Source organism: Megalobrama amblycephala, linkage group LG8, assembly GCF_018812025.1.
Source record: "Megalobrama amblycephala isolate DHTTF-2021 linkage group LG8, ASM1881202v1, whole genome shotgun sequence".
Lineage (NCBI taxonomy): Eukaryota > Metazoa > Chordata > Actinopteri > Cypriniformes > Xenocyprididae > Megalobrama > Megalobrama amblycephala.
Window position 1 is genome coordinate 32,072,153 of NC_063051.1, and position 15,948 is coordinate 32,088,100.

The window sequence follows — 15,948 nt, forward strand, 5'->3', positions numbered from 1 at the left end:
TAGGTTTTTGTAGTATTGTTTTGAATTTATCTCACAAGTGTGTAAGACTATGTTGTAGTGTATGTGTTTTTGATTGCTTGTGTGTGATGTCTGAGGGTAAAGTTTGGTTTTTCAGCAAGAGTGAATGGATTTGTTTACTGTTTTGAGAATATGAGGCATAATTTCAAGAAATGTGTTTAAGCAATCGAGAAAAATTAATTAGTTTAATGAATCTATAATTAAGTTGCTTATTAATAAATGTTCACCTTTTGATTATTATTGTTGGCTCTAATAATTATGTGTCTGATTTTGAATTTCCAACATATTTTGGGTTCATTTTAAGCCAGCAATACAGTCATTTTTAAACAATAGTTGAGTTAAATAAAACTGTCCAGCACATCTGGCAAACATTTAACCCAACTGGGTTTGTCCATTTTCAACCCATGGCTTATTTCTTTATATTGGAAAAGTATTTGTGCACCAAATATAGGACGTTGTCTGAAAGAAACAGTAATAATATATCAATGGGAAAGATAACTTTTGCTTTAAGGAATAGATATAAGATCTCTTGGGGATGGTTTGGGACCTTTCTTAAAAAGATGATGTATATTAATGTAAGTTTTGGGAAGTTTTTTGGTGTTCTTGTTCTATCTATTTTAACAGAAAGAACATGTATGCAGTTAAAATGTAATAACATAATAATGGGGAAAATCATCTGAAGTCTATAGTACATAACAGGGTCAGTTTTCTGTTTTATGATGCGAAACATTATACTAACATAAGAATTTGCAGGGGAAATTAAATAAAAAAATGACACTTTTAAGAATATTTAATTATTTCATTCTTTTATTTACATCAGATATATCAATGTTAAGGTCTTTAACAACTTTAAATCCTCTGGTTTTAAGTTAATCCAGAAACATCAATAGATCTGTATTTACAACAGAATTCAAAACTAGATCATTTAGACTGCTGATATAAAATCGGCATCACACTTAACATTATAGTTTTTAAAATATTTGTGCCCGGTATCAAATATAAATGTTTTATTACTCCTAAATGGCATTGTTTAAACAAGATCATAGAAATCTGTTCAGTAAAGTTTAACTCAAAAAAAATTCTTTAATAATTAAGACCAGAACTCTCAGAGACAGCGAGATCAATATGAATCTATAGTACCAAAGATGGTCCCTGAAAGATTAATATAGAGACTGAGTAACGGAATAACAGACTCTTGTCCAGCGTGAATCCAGTCATACAGAAGTCAATCAAAAGCTTCAGTCCATGGGAAGAACCAGCTTCTTGGTGAGGGTATATCGAGGTTCAGGCATCTGCTTGCGGCCTTTCAAAACTTTGGTGCTCACTGCACAGTTTACTTTTGTGAGGATGGATAAGATATCTTCATTTCTATCAGAAAAAGCAGACAAGCAGACTTTACTATGTATCCATCTAAATTAAACCATGAATATTCAACAGGAGCATATTGAGATAAGAAAGTATTTGACAAAAAAAGGTGATCAAACATTGTAGACCAACATTTTTCTAAAGTAACACATGACACCAAGAACACCAATGGATTAAGGTGCAACTCTTTTGCCTGTGGGGTATTTTGGGGTAAAAGTAAGACAGAAAAGGGGCACAGTGTGTGGGGGGCCCAGAGGCATTGGGGGGTCTGGATCGCATCCGGGCAAATGAACATACTCTTCCACAGCCGTCTGCCGGAAGCTAGTTATTATAGTTAATAAAGTTTTAAATATGGATATTTTTCTTACAAAAACCATTGCTTCGCTTCAGAAGGCCTTTATTAACCCCCTGGAGCCGTATGGATTACTTTTATGATGGATGAATGCACTTTTTTGGGCTTCAAATCTCGGCCCCCCATTCACTACCATTATAAAGCTTGGAAGAGTCAGGATATTTTTAAATTTATCTCCGATTGTGTTCGTCTGAAAGAAAACAGTCATATACACCTAGGATGGCTTGAGGGCGAGTAATTCATGGAATAATTTTCATTTTTGGGTGAACTAAACTTTCAAGTAAATGTCACGGGCTGGCTGGAGTTAACTCAGGCCCTGTTTCCACCTGGTATTAAAGGGTTAGTTCACACAAAAATGAAAATAATGTCATTAATTACTCATCCTCATGTCGTTCTAATAAGACCTTCGTTCATCTTCGAAACACAAATTAAGATATTTTGATTAAATTCGGTGGCTCAGTGAGGCCTGCATTCACAGCAATGGTACTTAATGTCAGATCCATAAAGGTACTAAAAACATATTTAAATCAGTTCATGTGAATTCGGTGGTTCTATCTTAATATTATAAAGCGACAAGAATACGTTTTTTTGCGCCAAAAAAACAAAACGACTTTTCACTTGTGATGGGCTGATTTCAAAACACTGCTTCAGAGCTTTATGAAGCTTTATTATTAATCAAAATAGTGATTCATAAATAAGCAGCGTTGTGAAATAATTCAAAAATATGTGGTATTGTAAAACCCCAGGTGATGGAGAGTTGAATCAAATTACAACATGAACTAGCCTAACATTCCTTTTTAAAAAAACGTCAAATGATCTATTATATTAAGATAATTATTGACACCCAGAAATGAGGGTCTGGGGGGGGTCCTCACTATATCATTTACTGTTTTATGGGAGATTTTTTTCCGCATGTCGATTGCACAACATGACTTTGATGTAATATTAATAGTTTAACAAAACTGCTTCTGATTATTTTTTCTGCAACAACATCAATCTTATTATTTTAATAATGCACTCATAGAAAAGGTGTATTCATTGTCAGTCATTGTACACTTCCATTCAGTTTGGGGTCTTGTATGCTCACTAATGCTGCATTTACTTGATAAAAGAAAGAAAGAAAGAAAGAAATTGAAAAAAAATTGTGTAATATTGTGAAAATTGTGAAATATTACTGCAATTCAAAATAACAACTAAAAAGGAAGCAAATTTTTTAAGCTACATTTTCAACAGCCATTACCCCAGTTTAATCCAAACATTCTAAGCTGATTTGGTGCTCAATAAATATTTCCTATTTTTATCAATGTTGAAAACAGCTGTGCTGCTTAATATTTTTGTGGAAACCGTGATACATTTCTTAAGGATTTTAAATAAAAAGTTAAAAAAGACAGAATTTATTAAAAAAAATAGAAATCTTTTGTAACATTATAACATGTCTTTACTGTCTTTTTTGTTTCATTTAATGTGTCCTGGCGGAATAAATATATTAATTTCTTTAAAAACAAAACTGACCCCAAATTTTTCAATGGAGGTGTATGTATGAATAGGCTTTCTTAATCTGCATAAATGGGTCAAACTGGTGGACTGAAATGGGCTGACTGGTTGAAACTAAAGACTGCAAAGTAAACATCACAGAACTGAAACATGAACATTTATACAGACCCAACAAAGGCACATCTGAGAATTCCAATGAATATTTTTCAGTGTTTTTAACTCACCTGGGGCAGAATAACTCCAGCTGTCTACAGAGCTCCTGGATATAGATAGACCCCTCTCTAGTGTGGCGAAAGGACTGGTAATGCTCTACTGTGGCCATTCCGATTAGGAAATCAGCTTCTATAGGTACACTGCGCAACGCAGGATTATAAGCATCTTCCTCAAATGTTCCTTCTTCTGTATCGTTCCCTTGTCCATCTGCTGTCCATACACCGTTCTGGGCCTCACTTCCTTGGCAGGCTTGAATGAAGAAAAGCTTGGGCTTGCTTGTTAGTGTGTGACATTCAGCAAAAGGCAGTGTGAGTTCACGGATTTCAACCGGTTTACCATCTACGCCCAACACAGCACCTTTCTCTCCATGCGAGAGGACACAGCAGACAAAAGCGCCCATTCGAGTATGATCCTTTTTTGCAAAATTCTTTATCGCATCTTTTATATCTGAGGCTGTCAGATCATCCAGCACCTCAACTATAAAATGCATTCTGTCAAACAATTGGAAAAGAGCATCTAGAGACAGAGAGAAAGTTCATTTAGAAGTCACAATTTTAAGGAATGCATATGAAATAAAAAAAAAAAAAGCTAATACCCAAAATACCTTTATCCTTCTCAGTGCCTTTTCGTTTGGGATATAAGGTAATTTCTTCAAAGTTGTAGTTGTTGATGATTAGACAGTGTCCGAGAGGCCGTTGAGTCAGGCTGTAATATTCTGTATCTGACTCTGGAATCTGATGAATGCAAAGCAAATCACATTAAAATTACATTTTTTATTTTTATATCATTTCACAAATAGCCAGTACGCAACATACATACATTTTATTAATAGAAAATCGTTGTTAAATCACATATTTGTCACAGCGGTGGCACTATGGAAATTAAAAACAGCCATTGTGATTAGAGTATGTGCCTTGATGAAAAAGTTCAAATCTGTCAGCTGCGGGACTAATGGGTTCAATTAAAGGATTAGTTCACTTCAGAATTAAAATTTCCTGATAATTTACTCACCCCCATGTCATCCAAGATGTTCATGTCTTTCTTTCTTCATTTGAAAAGAAATTAAGGTTTTTGAGGAAAACATTCCAGGATTTTTCTCCATATAGTGGACTTCACTGGAGTTCAACGGGTTGAAGGTCCAAATGTCAGTTTCAGTGCAGCTTCAAAGAGCTCTACATGATCCCAGACGAGGAATAAGAGTCTTATCTAGCAAAAGTGCAAAGATTAAGTTAAATGCCCTTTACACAAAAAGTTAAAACAATGATGCTGGACGATTTTGAAGATGGAGGAGAAAATTTTTCACCCTACCGTGGTACTTCCGCCTACGTAACGCGTGACCTTTCCAATGTGATTACGTAATGCACATCGCAGCGCAATGCAAGATGAGAATTTGTGGTTAAAAAGTATATTATTTTTTTTTTAGATCGATCTGACAGATCATTTCTCTAGATTAGACTCTTATTCCTCGTCTGGGATCATGTAGAGCTCTTTGAAGCTGCACTGAAACTGACATTTGGACCTTCAACCCGTTGAACTCCAGTGAAGTCCACTATATGGAGAAAAATCCTAGAATGTTTTCCTCAAAAACCTTAATTTCTTTTCGACTGAAGAAAAAAAGACATGAACATCTTGGATGACATGGGGGTGAGTAAATTATCAGACATTTTCATTCTGAGGTGAACTAATCCTTTAAAATAGTCGATCATAATGACCCTGATCCATAAACTAATCAAATGATGTGAAATCCTGGATGTGTACTGATTCACCAATCCTCATGAAATAATCCATTATCTTTTGAAAACAGTGTTTCAAACCCACCCACACAACTTTTTGTTCATTTTCAGTTTAATTTGAATGAAGCGCTCTTCACCAGGGTGCCTGAAGAATCCAGAAGTGTTGCCTGACACCTTGTTTGTAATTTTCATAGAAGTGTGAAACTATAGAACTGTAAGCCACATCTATAGCAATGGTGCATCGAATAGTTTCTCATTCAACTATAATTTAAAGACCCCTTGTGGTGAAAATCAAGTTGTTCATATGTCTATGTGGTATTTTTAATATGCTTTAAGACAAACCATGTGCAAATTCATAAGTCATCACCATTGCTGAGTATTTTCTCCTTAAAACTACAGTGAAAAAAAACGGGGTTTGAAATAGCAAGTGTTTCTTACGTCACAAACTACCTTGTAACCAATCACGTCAAAGTGCGGGCGGGCTTTAGCATATCATTACTATGCTGCGATTGCGAAGCAGGGGAGTCTCAAAAGAAGCCAGGTTATCCTGGTATATTTTCCTGTTAATATGAAAAATCGGGTACATTTAGCAATATAGAGGGTGAATTATGTATATGATGTATATTACGATTTTATGATGAACTATAAGCCTTTCTCCACTGATGCTCTAGTTGTTCAAATCGTTTCTAAAGATACTGACTGTTAGAAGGCAGCTGTCTGACTCTGAGATGAAGAACAGGAACACGGTTTGTGTAACATTAGCAATACATTTGTGATGACCAGGGCGGGCGAGAGCCGTGAGGGAACGGTGCGAGGCCGGTGATGCTCGTTGCCCTGGTCGTCACAACATTATTAGCTGTTTGATAAAATAGTCAAGCAAATGCTAATCAAATTAATTACCATTATGTGTCCGCATTATCATTCTGATGCATCAACATGAATGCAAGCCTGTATAATTCACTCTTCCACTTCTTCTTCTGAATCAGTTTCTGGTTCAAACATACAGGCCTCTGGCTGAATTAAACCAGTATTTCCACTTGTCATTGTGCAGTGCTTACTACAGTAAAGTTGACCGAGTGGATCTCTGAGCTGGTGTGAGTGCGTGGAGGAGGGGCTAATTTGCATATTCATGGTTCCACGTATACTAATTGAAGCAAGGGTGTAGAGTTACATTATATTTAAAGGCATGAATCATTTTTTTCACTGGAAAAAATGTGTAAATATTTCATTTTGGTGAGTTTTAAGGGATAAAATGATTGACTACATGGGGACTTTTAACAATGAAACAATTATGGAATAAAAAGTAATCAAACTTTTTTTTACCGTGGGTACAGGGTCTGAATCGGTGTCAAGCGAAGCAACAGAAGAGCCTCTCCTCCCTAAGAAAAAGTGTATAAGGTGAGAGACAGATACATTTAGAAAGACCATTCATGTTGTGTATAATGTTGTGTTAAGAAATGTATAACAACTTACGTTCATCTCCTCTCTCTATTGGCATCTGGTGTGTTGGTGGCAAGATGTGGAGGGAAGAGAAACATTATATTGCATTAAATTCCAGTATATTTATCATTACACTCTGTATTGGAATGTGACTACAACTATTATTAACTGTTATTTTCAAAAGCTCTTCATTTCGACAATGTTAATTTATGTGAAAATGTTCACTGTAGATAAAGCTGTAGATGTGTGGTTCTCAACAACCAAAAAAAAAAAAAAGAGGATTGCATTTCTATTGGGATACAGTCATGGACAGCAGGGTAAAAAAACAACACTAAATGTAAAAAATAAAATGCAACTGCATTTAGTTTAGTATTTAGCAAAACAAAAAGGCTTGACTAAACTTAAAAGAGAGGAAACAACGCTTAACATATAAAGGCCTGTATCCAGTCAAGCTCAAAATTTTGGCTCAAATTCATCTGACACTTGGTTGAAGCATCAAATTCAGCATATATTGACAGGTTGTGTGACATTCCCCTATCCTTTAAAATAATCAAAACTAAGCAAGGCAATGAAATATGACAGACTACATTAAGTTCACATTCAACAAGGATAAACATGGTTTTCTGAGGAGAATGAAAGCAATTCAAAAAACATTTAACCACTAATAAATCAATTAATACATTTAAATATTTGACATTAATGAAAATTTTACTAATAACTTGGTACTCTGTTGGCTCACCAATTCTGGTTAGCAAATTCAATTAAATTCTGGTTGAGAAACACTGCTTTAGATTTTGTGGGTGTAAATGTTTTCACACTTTTTCTAAGAATACCCAGAACAGTGGTGATTTATGTTAATTTAATGTTAATAAAATTCCAAGTTATTCATTTCATTTCATGTCTCAGAATGTGTATTTCTTGTTTGTAATTTCACCACTGTAACACCATAAAATATTACTTAAGTCGAAAGCACCGCTGCTCTTCCTTGAAAGTGCTGAACCTGCCGATGTAATTACAACAGTTCGGAAAATTGTGCTAATGTCCCCACGGTAAAAATCGAATTCCGGGAGATAAAATCTGTGTTTTTGGTGGGGTTCCCCTGGTACAATTTGCATTCCAGGGTCTAAATATCATGTTATTTGGGGTCGCTTCAACCCATGGATATTAAAAACAACCTGCGGCAAAAGTAAAAGTAGCCCAATTCTGCGGGAAAACCGCAGACTTGGCAACACTGCATGTCTAGCCTCCCTTGGTATATCAACCAATCATCGAAGAGACCTAAATTACATGACATTAGTTTGAACTACTACCACTGAAAATGTACCAACTACCTTAATTTTGGAGAGTACAGATATTGAATATTTGATCGACAACAAATTTACAAAGCTATCATTTGAAACGCAGCTACAAATTAAAAATGAAGGGAGACCCCAGACCTGAGCTGGATAAAAGCTACAGCAATCAGCTTCTTTTAACACAGACATGTCAAAGGACAGAAGGATGGATTTTTACTTCAAGTGACAAGCCAGGTGAGAGAAATTATATTTATATCGTCTTGCTGTATGCGTGTCATTATCTTTAAATATTCTGAAAAAAATTTACAAATTAATCATTTTTTATAGCAGATAAGCAAAATAAATAAATAAATAAATAAAAATCTGCAAAAATCCTGAGAATGATTTGTGTTATACTATGTGAAAATTGTGCATCTTAAGACACAGATTTGGTTTACTTACAATGGGTAAAGGAGGTCGAAACACTTCCTGTAGAGGGAGTCTGCCTCCTATTAAACAAAATGAAAAAAAGCTGTTGCATATGTTTGAATAAATGAGAAGAGCAGAACTGTATAATTCATTTGATTTCATCAGTAACCTCTGTATGTATTCCTGAACTCCTCTATCCTGTAGGCCAGCTGTTTATCACATTTCTCTAGAACACTGTAAAGTTCATCTAGGTTGTCTTCCCCAAGCCTCTGTTGCTTTTCCATCTCAATTGCAACATCTAGAAATGACTGTACAATTCAAATCAAATAACAGGTTAAATTTCAACCCATAATTACTGCAAATAGTAGACAAAAATTGGGATTAAAAACAGCAACCATTTTTAATTAAACAAAATGGAAAATCATTTACAAAGCTAGTTTTTGCAGTCAATCTTTATCAGTAATTGCATATTCCACTTTCACAATAATTAAAACTGCATTATAATTTCAGGGCTAAAAATAAAACTCACAGCAGATGGTGCTAATTTTGCCCTTGGAAGCTCCAAAAGGAACTTTACTGAGCGAAGGTTTTCTTCCGTCATGTCCTCATATAGTTTAAATAGCATTTTTCTGATAAGAAGAGAGAGTAAAACAAAACAAGACAGACACTGTGACGTCAAATATTGACAGTAGAGTAAGAACAAGCAGCATTTTCCAAGAAAACTATTGATAATGATAGCATTCTTCTATGGATCTTGTTTAGCACGTCAGTGTGCTTATCCTTATCAGACAATCACTTTGAGGGGATTTCTGTAGTAATCTACATTTACGGTTCATTAGGAATTTCCTTCATACCTGTAGGCGGAGACACCTTTACTAGAATCGTTGCGTTCTAGCAGCTTTCTTTCCACTTCCTCTTTGGTTGTACCCAGGATGACAAGCGAGTCACGGCGCCCAATTGTGATCAGAAGCTCAGGGACGAGTAGCCCGTCATCGAGCAGTGCTTGCTCATCCAGTCGCAGGAACAGATCTTTGGCATCTATCACCGTCTCCAAACGCTTCTTGGGAATCAGGTCGATGCACAGAAACTTCAGCTGGGCCACATTGCTACTTGTCAGGTCCTCGTCAATCTCGTGAAACTTCTTAGGATCCATATTCTGCTGCATAATGTAAAACAGGAAGTCAATGTAATAAAGGAAAAATGTTTTAAACAACTTAAGAAAGCCCATACTTGTGAAAGGACATTGAGGGGGATAAGTCCTCCCCAATAATGATGAGTGACAAATTGTGCCCCCAAATATTTGATATTATTGATGCTGCTCTGCTGCACTCCATTACACACTGCTCTATTTACCATTAGGATGACAAAAAAAGCTTTAAAAGTTACATTTTTAGGCTGATCTGTCTCAGCGGTCTAACAGCGCTCGTCAATGTCAAAATGATCGAGATGACCAATCAAATCAAAGAAGGCGGGGCTTATTGTGTGTACAATTCAAATTCCAATGTGACACTTTGCTTTAGTGTTAACAAAATGTTATATCTGAGTTTACTAATATCCCCTAAAATAAAATAAAAGAATACTATATTATAAATTTAATTTTTGCTAAATTTCATATTCATAAATGTAAGTGTAGTAAAACCCAATCTTTGGTTCTTGATGAAGAAAATCAAATATATATATAATGCAAGACTATTTTTCATTCACACAATAAGAAAGCAATTAAAACTGTTTCTATATGCAAGTCATTTAAAATATTTACATAATGTTTAGCCTACCCCCTTGGCTGTATGTTCTTCTATATGTATTACTGCAGTTTTGACTGACTTTGTTTGAAGTGTATTAAAATATAAATAAACAATTATTTTACCAGTGAAAGAGTGTGTAGAAAGAAAAATTTAAAACTGTAATATCCAGTGATGCCAATTGATAATCTTTTTAATTAATTTTTTGCAGTTTTGAATTGAAAATATGGTATTATTTACATGAATCATGTAATTAAAAACTGAATGTGACAGAAAAGAAACGCTTTAGGTTTTTGCCATGTTAGACATATGAATAAGAGCGACTGTGTGCATATTTTTTTTTAAGCTGCATTCCGTATTTTTTTGGTTAAAAATTATCCAAAATCAATTTGAGCAAGTACATAACCAGCCAGTGTTCACACAACTATCTTCTAACTTTAGCCCGATTCACAACGGTAAGCTTGTAATAATCTTTTATAATTCAAATGGAACTGGTAGGTTTCCGTGGGAAATTCGAGCATGCCGCCGTTCGTCTTCGCATCATTACGTCACGTCTGTTTACATGAAGAACGAGTCCCAGCTAGTAGGCTATATGGCATGTGAGGATGCTGCAGGTAGTGCATCATTTATAGCCTTTCCTCACAGCAGCTGCAATAATTAAACTTATTTTGATGGCGAATTGTATGTTACGACAAATTAACGTTAGAGGTTAGACTTTACAGAACTGTACAGGTAACGCTAATACACACTAAATAGCTACGTGTAGTCAAGCAATGCTGATGTTGTTAAAAATTTGAGAACAAAGACAACATTGCAAAATTAATTTGCATGGTTTGATGTGATATGAGATAATTAGATTAAATCACCATTGGTAGCACGATTTATTGTAATGCTTTTTTTCCTCAGTTGGTCAGAACAAAAGTGGCAGATTTGTTACTTGTTCAGATGACATTATCTGGAGAAAATTATTATTTGCCGTGACCGACAGCCACACATTCTCCTCAAAACATTATATTCATCCTCTCTGAGGAGTCGTGTCTATGCACAACCCACATAAAGATGATAATTCCACAAATAACTGCAATTGCAGGTTTCAAACAGAGATGGCGACAAAGAGGTAAAACTTATGGACTGCAGCTTTAAATAAAGTATTATTTGCAAATTGTTTTTAAATTGATTATTTCACAACTACACAACTTCCTTATTCACTTAAATTCCATTAAAATTATTTTATTATTTAATTCCTTTAAATAAACCCTCAAGACAATGTCTAAATGTTCAAGTCATCGTCACGGCCTTGCATTGTGAAGCTGATAATCTGATACACCACAAGTTCAGAAACATGTCACAACTTGCCCAACCCAACATTTATGAAAAATACCCTTGTCCTTCTGAGAATTAGGTGTTAAGAACCTTCATGATGTAGTTTAATGTATTTCAAGAGTGTTTTTGTTGAGATAATTTTAGTTTGGAAAACAGAATTCACAAATACTCTCATTTAACAAGTTTTGAACTATACTATTAGATCGTATCATACAAAACCACTTCTAGAGAAAACACACATTTGTGTAATAAGACTTTGTTTCAAAAAGCACATTGATATATACCTTTATGACAATATACCCTTCGGAAAACTAACCTCGCTCAGGTTAAGTGTGAATTTTTGGCGATTTTAGATGACGTATTTAAAATCACCTGACAGTTTTGTGGTGTGATAAGATGTTTTAAACAGCGTGGCACGACATGTATAATATTTAAATAAGCTTTTAGATCAACTCTACACTTCTGCCACTGCTTATAATTTCCTGTCAACTAACGTTACCCAAAAACATTTTGTTCGAGTCAACGACATCAAACGAGCCCCAAAACAAGTGAAGACAAACACATTCATTAAAGTTCCACTCGAACCAACAATCAACGAAAATGCTCAAAACTCCTCTTACCTTTACATTTACAGCATCCATCTGAAATAAAATCAACGCAAACACTCGTAGAAACAAAATCAAGTGAGTCTGATCGACATGCTAATGCTACCGACGTTTACATTACTTTCAGTTTCAACCTCAGCTTTTTCAGCAGGAAGTGACATGTACTGCTCACAGAAGTGTTATAATTGTGGGGAATACCTTTCAGTCATGGAATTCTCAAGAAATCTAGTTTACAGACAGCTTGGCTTGAGGAAAGTTCATATTTAATGTGCATCAGTATAAATAATATTTATTTTTACATGCTAGAATGTTTTTAAGTATTTTTGGGCAAACATTATGTGCAATATTTCTTTATCACTGCACTACCAATCTATTGTGTCTCTCACATTCAGTATATGGTCATCCATTTGAAGCAAACGCTATTACAAAAACAGAGCATAAAGTCATTATACCAAGGCACTATTAGAAGAAAACCTTTATTTTCCATCTCTGCTACATCACACACTTTGTTAGTGTTTATTATTGCTATGGAAAGTTTTGGGAGTCATTATGGGATTTTCCCTGAGGACTTTGAGAGGCAAAGGGTGCAAAAAAGTCACGAGCAAAGGAGAAGATATCTTGAGGTTTCCTCAACAGCAGGAACTGCAGGAAGTCCGCCATTAAAGCCTTTAGCTCAGGGTGTTGTCTGATGTAGGAGGAGTAGTCCGCTTTGAGTTCCTCCTGTGTCATAAACGAGTGAAAATTAGTCACAAATTTTCTTAGAAGTGACCATTATTTTACATTGTACTTTGTGTTAAACCTTTCTGTCAAGAAACTTTGAGTAAAGCTCCATGTCTTCCTCCCAGATGAGTGGCTTCTTCTCAAACACAGGAATGTTGTTTTTTTCCACTGAAAAAAAGCAAACCTTTTGCTTTATTCATATTTTTTTTTACTTTAAAGATTAAAGGGTTAGTTGAAAATGAAAATAATGTAATTTATTACTCACCCTCTTGTCGTTCCACACCCATCAGAACACAAATTAAGATATTTTTTTTGGCTCAGTGAGGCCTTCATAGCCAGCAATGACATTTCCTCTCTCAAGATCCATAAAGGTACTAAAAACATATTTAAATCAGTTCATGTGAGTTCAGTAGTTTTACCTTAATATTATGAAGCGGCGAGAATATTTTTGTGCGCCAAAAAAACTAAATAACGACTTTTCAACAATATAGTGATGGGCCGATTTCAAAACGCTGCTTCGGAGCTTTACGAATCGAATCCGTGACTCGGATCTCCTATCAAACGGCTAAACTGCTGAAATCATGTGACTCTGGCACTCTGAGGCACTGATTCGATTTGTAAAGCTCCAAAGCAGTGTTTTGAAATCGGCCCATCACTATATTGTTGAAAAGTTGTTATTTTGTTTTTCAACTGTTTGGTGCCCATTGAAGTCTGCTATAAGGAGAATAATCAAAAACTTTAGTTTCTTTTCGACCGAAGAAAGAAAGACATGAACATCTTGGATGACATGGGGGTGAGTAAATTATCAGGAAAATTTCATTTGAAAGTGAACTAATCCTTTAATTTGTGTTCTGAAGATGAACGAAGGTCTTATGGGTGTGGAACGGCATGAGGGTGAGTAATAAATGACATTATTTTCATTTTTGGGTGAACTAACCCTTTAATTTTGATCACAAAGGAGCAGAATGCATAGTGATAAAGTCAAGTATTCAAACCTCCATCGAGCAAGAAAGGCAAATGCAGTAGCTTCATAATTGCAGGCGAGCCCAACTGCACTCTGCTTGCCAGATGCCTAAGTGTAAAATATTTTAGGAAAGTTTATGTTCAAACCTCTGCATTTCTTTAAAACTCCATCTGTAGGTGCTGAAAATGCTTTGAGTTTGTAAACAACCATATATGGCAGCTTTGGTTTTGTTCTGAAAGATGCTAATCAACAGCTACCACCCACTCTTATGAGAAACAGATGAGAAGAGAGTATTCTACCCATCAGGCATGAAGTAGCAATGCCAAGTTGCTGAGGAGTCCTTTGCAGAGGAGACAGTCCTTTCAATACCAAAGATATTCGACTGACTCTTCCCCAATCATCTGCGTCTTCCACCCAAGTTCTCTCTGAAGCAAACAAATGCAAGAATGATAAACAGCACATCATGTACAATCATACGTCTACTGTTCACATCGATTTGGCCTATAAATAACATCCTGTAATGTGTGCAATAGTCTCCCTGGACTTACATAAACTGATTTAGAAGAGCACCGTATTTGCATCAAATGACAGGAATGTCATATTTTCTGGAACAGTCTTGTGCCGAGCCAGAATGCGCAGGATCAGGAAGTTGGATGCCTCAGACACAAATCCTTTTAGAGAACTCAATGGAAATGTGTGGTTTGTGTCTTCACTCCCTAAAGAATGAGATAAAAGATGATAATTTATATTATTGACACAAACTGATAACAACATTTTAATGTATGTAATTAATCTAAACCATCCCTTACTTTCAGACCAGCTCTGGGAGGTTTGGATTTTCTATTTTAAATGTTTTTTTGCACAAATTTAAGTAAATATACAGTATATTCAACATATGTTGTGCAGCACACTCACCTCTTTCTCTGAGATGATCCTGTTTACCACGAGTTGATCATCCTGTCTAACAATATGTACCTTCCGGTTCACCGTCTGCTTTTCCAGCTGGAATGTTTACAACACCTCAGATGTGGGTGGCTTTACATTGCCATTTAGATTATTACATTTATTATTTATAAAACATTAAACTGAGTCTGTTGGTTAACAAGTACTGAATTAACCAGAACCTACTCTATGTTTTCATAAACTTTATGTTGATAGAAAAGATACCTTTACATATTCGTGATGATTCTCTTCCAGTATCTCAAGCTTTTTGGATATGTAGGCTGGCAACAACACAAGGGCACAAACATTAAAGGATTAGTTCACTTTAAAATGAAAATTAGCGTAAATGTTTTGAACTGCGAGAGTTTTACACTTTCTTTGTAAGTTAAAGGCCCACTGAAGAGTCTTGGAAGTGCGCAGCATTATTCAATGTGTTGATGTAATTTCAACTGAAACAGAAAGACAGGGCAATATATCGAACAGCCCCACCTCTTTTTTTAAATAAGCGTTTTGTTTATGTTACAGCTCGGCCAGAGCCGTTAGATTCAGTAAAATCTCAGTTTCCTTCTAATCTCTAACCGTTTCTCCTCATAATGTCCTTTATATCACTTATATACAGCATTCTGAGCAGAATTCAAATGGGTCTCGTGTCTCTGAACCGGAGCTGCTCGTGTTGCGGCCGGTTCATTCGAGTCAAAGGAAAGCATATTTACACTTGTCTGAATCGTTCCCTATTCTCTATATAGTGCATATATATGTGCCATTCACCATGCAGAAACTAGTAAACGTGTGAACAAATGACAGATTTCAGTCGAGGCTTCAGCGTCTGTAAGAGTGTAAGGAGGAGGTGGGACTTCAGATTCTAGAGAGCATTTGATTGGACAGAAGATTGGACGAGAAACTGAAATGTGATGTGATGTCATGAAAATCCATGATCTATTTTAGCGGAAGTGAGAGACTGTAAGTTTTGAATGCTTATATCTCCTAAATGCGAATTTTGTCATTGTTTTGGAAGACACCAGCTTATTCATAACCTTAAGGTTAACATATTCATACTAAAAGCTAAAAAATTTAAAGGGTTAGTTCACCCAAAAATGAAAATTCTGTCATTTATTACTCACCCTCATGTCGTTCCACACCCGTAAGACCTTCGTTAATCTTCAGAACACAAATTAAGATATTTTTGTTGAAATCCAATGGCTCAGTGAGGCCTGCATAGCCAGCAATGACATTTCCTCTCTCAAGATCCATTAATGTACTAAAAACATATTTAAATCAGTTCATGTGAGTACAGTGGTTCAATATTAATATTATAAAGCAACAAGAATATATTG

At 35.4% G+C, this 15,948-nt stretch overlaps 2 protein-coding genes across 4 annotated transcripts in view; both read right to left on the reverse strand.

Moving 5' to 3' along the window:
• Nucleotides 1–12,160, reverse strand: part of LOC125274321 (caspase-8-like) — a 28,796-nt gene extending 16,636 nt beyond the window's left edge. Inside the window, exons 1-10 of one of the 3 annotated variants that reach the window (XM_048200594.1) lie at nt 12,004–12,152; nt 9,173–9,474; nt 8,848–8,947; nt 8,488–8,626; nt 8,352–8,398; nt 6,649–6,673; nt 6,499–6,554; nt 4,047–4,176; nt 3,454–3,958; nt 857–1,386 (exon numbers count right to left, since the gene is read on the reverse strand). In XM_048200594.1, the coding sequence (XP_048056551.1) occupies nt 1,257–1,386; nt 3,454–3,958; nt 4,047–4,176; nt 6,499–6,554; nt 6,649–6,673; nt 8,352–8,398; nt 8,488–8,626; nt 8,848–8,947; nt 9,173–9,474; nt 12,004–12,024 (1,455 nt within the window). In that variant the 5' untranslated portion in view covers nt 12,025–12,152 and the 3' untranslated portion in view covers nt 857–1,256. Of the gene's footprint in view, nt 1–856; nt 1,387–3,453; nt 3,959–4,046; nt 4,177–6,498; nt 6,555–6,648; nt 6,674–8,351; nt 8,399–8,487; nt 8,627–8,847; nt 8,948–9,172; nt 9,478–12,003 lie in introns of those variants that run through there. The other 2 variants (XM_048200592.1, XM_048200593.1) reach the window with 2 other exon arrangements.
• A 285-nt stretch (nt 12,161–12,445) lies between these two features.
• The window catches only part of LOC125274325 (ciliogenesis associated TTC17 interacting protein), an 11,025-nt gene continuing 7,522 nt past the window's right edge, over nt 12,446–15,948 (reverse strand). Inside the window, 10 exon segments of the mRNA XM_048200599.1 lie at nt 12,446–12,708; nt 12,788–12,876; nt 13,704–13,780; nt 13,972–14,048; nt 14,050–14,097; nt 14,221–14,235; nt 14,237–14,370; nt 14,373–14,388; nt 14,588–14,674; nt 14,840–14,895. Of these exon segments, the coding sequence (XP_048056556.1) occupies nt 12,514–12,708; nt 12,788–12,876; nt 13,704–13,780; nt 13,972–14,048; nt 14,050–14,097; nt 14,221–14,235; nt 14,237–14,370; nt 14,373–14,388; nt 14,588–14,674; nt 14,840–14,895 (794 nt within the window). The 3' untranslated portion in view covers nt 12,446–12,513.